The 2,004-nt window shown below is 34.2% G+C and overlaps 1 protein-coding gene across 1 annotated transcript in view; it reads right to left on the bottom strand.

The window, feature by feature from the left end:
* Positions 1–527: 527 nt before the first annotated feature.
* Positions 528–2,004, bottom strand: part of LOC21410110 (CBS domain-containing protein CBSX1, chloroplastic) — a 3,931-nt gene continuing 2,454 nt past the window's right edge. Inside the window, exons 6-8 of the mRNA XM_010109603.2 lie at positions 1,438–1,553; positions 1,119–1,176; positions 528–1,020 (exon numbers count right to left, since the gene is read on the bottom strand). Coding sequence (XP_010107905.2) covers positions 952–1,020; positions 1,119–1,176; positions 1,438–1,553 — 243 coding nt within the window. The 3' untranslated portion in view covers positions 528–951. The remainder of the gene's footprint in view (positions 1,021–1,118; positions 1,177–1,437; positions 1,554–2,004) is intronic.

A 2,004-nucleotide genomic window follows, 5' to 3' on the forward strand; every position in this document is an offset into this window, starting at 1 on the left:
CCAGGACTAGAAATAACTCTACTTCACTATGACGCGGAGAGGATGAGATGTTAATTATTTAATCTAATTGAGTTGTCTATCCATTCAATTCAATTCAATTACAATTCAATCCCTACAAATTGAATATCAAATATACATTATATTGGATTCTAAAATGAAAACAAAAACAGAAGTTTGTTGTACTTGTTACGTTTTCGTTTTTAATTAAAACCATAACTTTATTACCGTTAAAAAAACATCTTGTTATGGATATTAAATTGGATCAAATCAAATTTCCAAATTATAAATTAGCTTTGTACAAATACGGGCATCTAATTGGATTTAAGATGGAATGTGATACTTAGAAATATAACCTATATTGGATTGGATTGGTTCAACCGATATAGTGTAAAATGCGAAATAGAGTCTCATCAAGAACTCAATTGACAGGAAGAAACCTTTTGGAACTGTCATGCTTGAGAATTAGAGAGAAAATAATAATAATAATAATAATAATAATAATAATAACTTTTGTGACAGCCATGGAGTTGCAGAATTATAAACAAACTTTAACACTTTAATAGGCAGTCACATAGAAAGGCATTTTATATCATAAAATTTCGGCGTAAAATTGCTACAGATTATGATCCAATCCTAACCAATATTGCTAAGGTATATAACCCTAAAGAGATTATACAACTGATAGCTATAGGTGCAAGCTTGGTACAAAGCAAATCACCATAACCGTAAAGACTCCATGGCCAAGAAATCAATTGAATCCTTCTCTAGGAAAACAATCATCTTCCCTTTCTGAATATAGTCTATAGAAGCGGCCGAGCAATAAGACATGCAGCAACCGGCTTCGCTGCCCCGCATACTGTAGAAAACCAATGTGACTAGGAGACTATATACTCTGTCTAGCTAGATCAATATGTACTTATTGTTGAAGCCAATAACATTTCCTGGACTATGCTAATTTGCATTAGCACGCTTTATCTGTAGAGCAGCTCTCACAACACCGCCTCTTGTAATGATCCCAACCTTTTAACAGTAAAACAGAAACCCATCAGAGACACATCAATGGCAATGTCATGTTGCTATTGTGCATCCAACAAAAGGAAGACGAAGAGGATCATTACCAGCTTACCCTCGCCATCTACAACTGGCAATCGACGATACTTTGTTTCGAGCAGCAACCTGTTGAAATCAAAACTTTATTAAAAGACTGGCTTTGCTTTTGGTTGTTCTGAATAATAATGTAACATAATCACGTATCAAACTTGCAAATCATTGACAACCCATCAAAGCCTAAGAGGATCTTAGACATTCGGAATTTTCATCTCCGATATTCTCATCTTCGAATAGGCAAAACCAAACAGGACAAGGGAACATATGTAGTTACAAATTTGTCAAAACAATGCTTCAACTAGTAAACAAAAATATAGGAAGTGTCATTACCTTGCAGCATCTTCTAGGTTGGTCGTTTCATGAACAACAAGTGGAGCAGAAGTCATCAAGTCACCAACAACTTTACCATTGGTCTTGCTCAGCAGTCTCTGTATTTCGTTGAATGTCTGCAATTTTTATGTTTCATAATTAGCAACTGGTGAAGCAACTAACCACATGCTTCAATATCTACGGATTCTCGACCGATCGACTGAAGCTATCTCAATATGCAAGTGAAAAATGTTGTAACGTGACAGCTTAAGATTCTAGGTTAGATATTACTTCATAAAAAACATAATTCCTTGAACTGAAAATGTGCATAAATTTATTCAGAGTAGCAACATTGACCTCATATCTTTTTGGTTTGAAAGAATAACCTTATACGCTTTCTTAAAAATACTTCAACAGAAGATGAAAGAATCAATGTATCAGTTACAGCATGGTCGGAGCCATTAAAGCCGCAGTGGGGGGCTTAATCCCCCACTCAAAAAAAAAATTTAAAAAAAAAAAAATCTTATATACATAAATGTGATATTATATATTATTGACATATAATTAGCCCCCACAAAATTTAACCCC

The sequence above is a fragment of the Morus notabilis genome, unplaced genomic scaffold (genome assembly GCF_000414095.1).
Source record: "Morus notabilis unplaced genomic scaffold, ASM41409v2 Scaffold45, whole genome shotgun sequence".
Taxonomy (NCBI): Eukaryota; Viridiplantae; Streptophyta; class Magnoliopsida; order Rosales; family Moraceae; genus Morus; species Morus notabilis.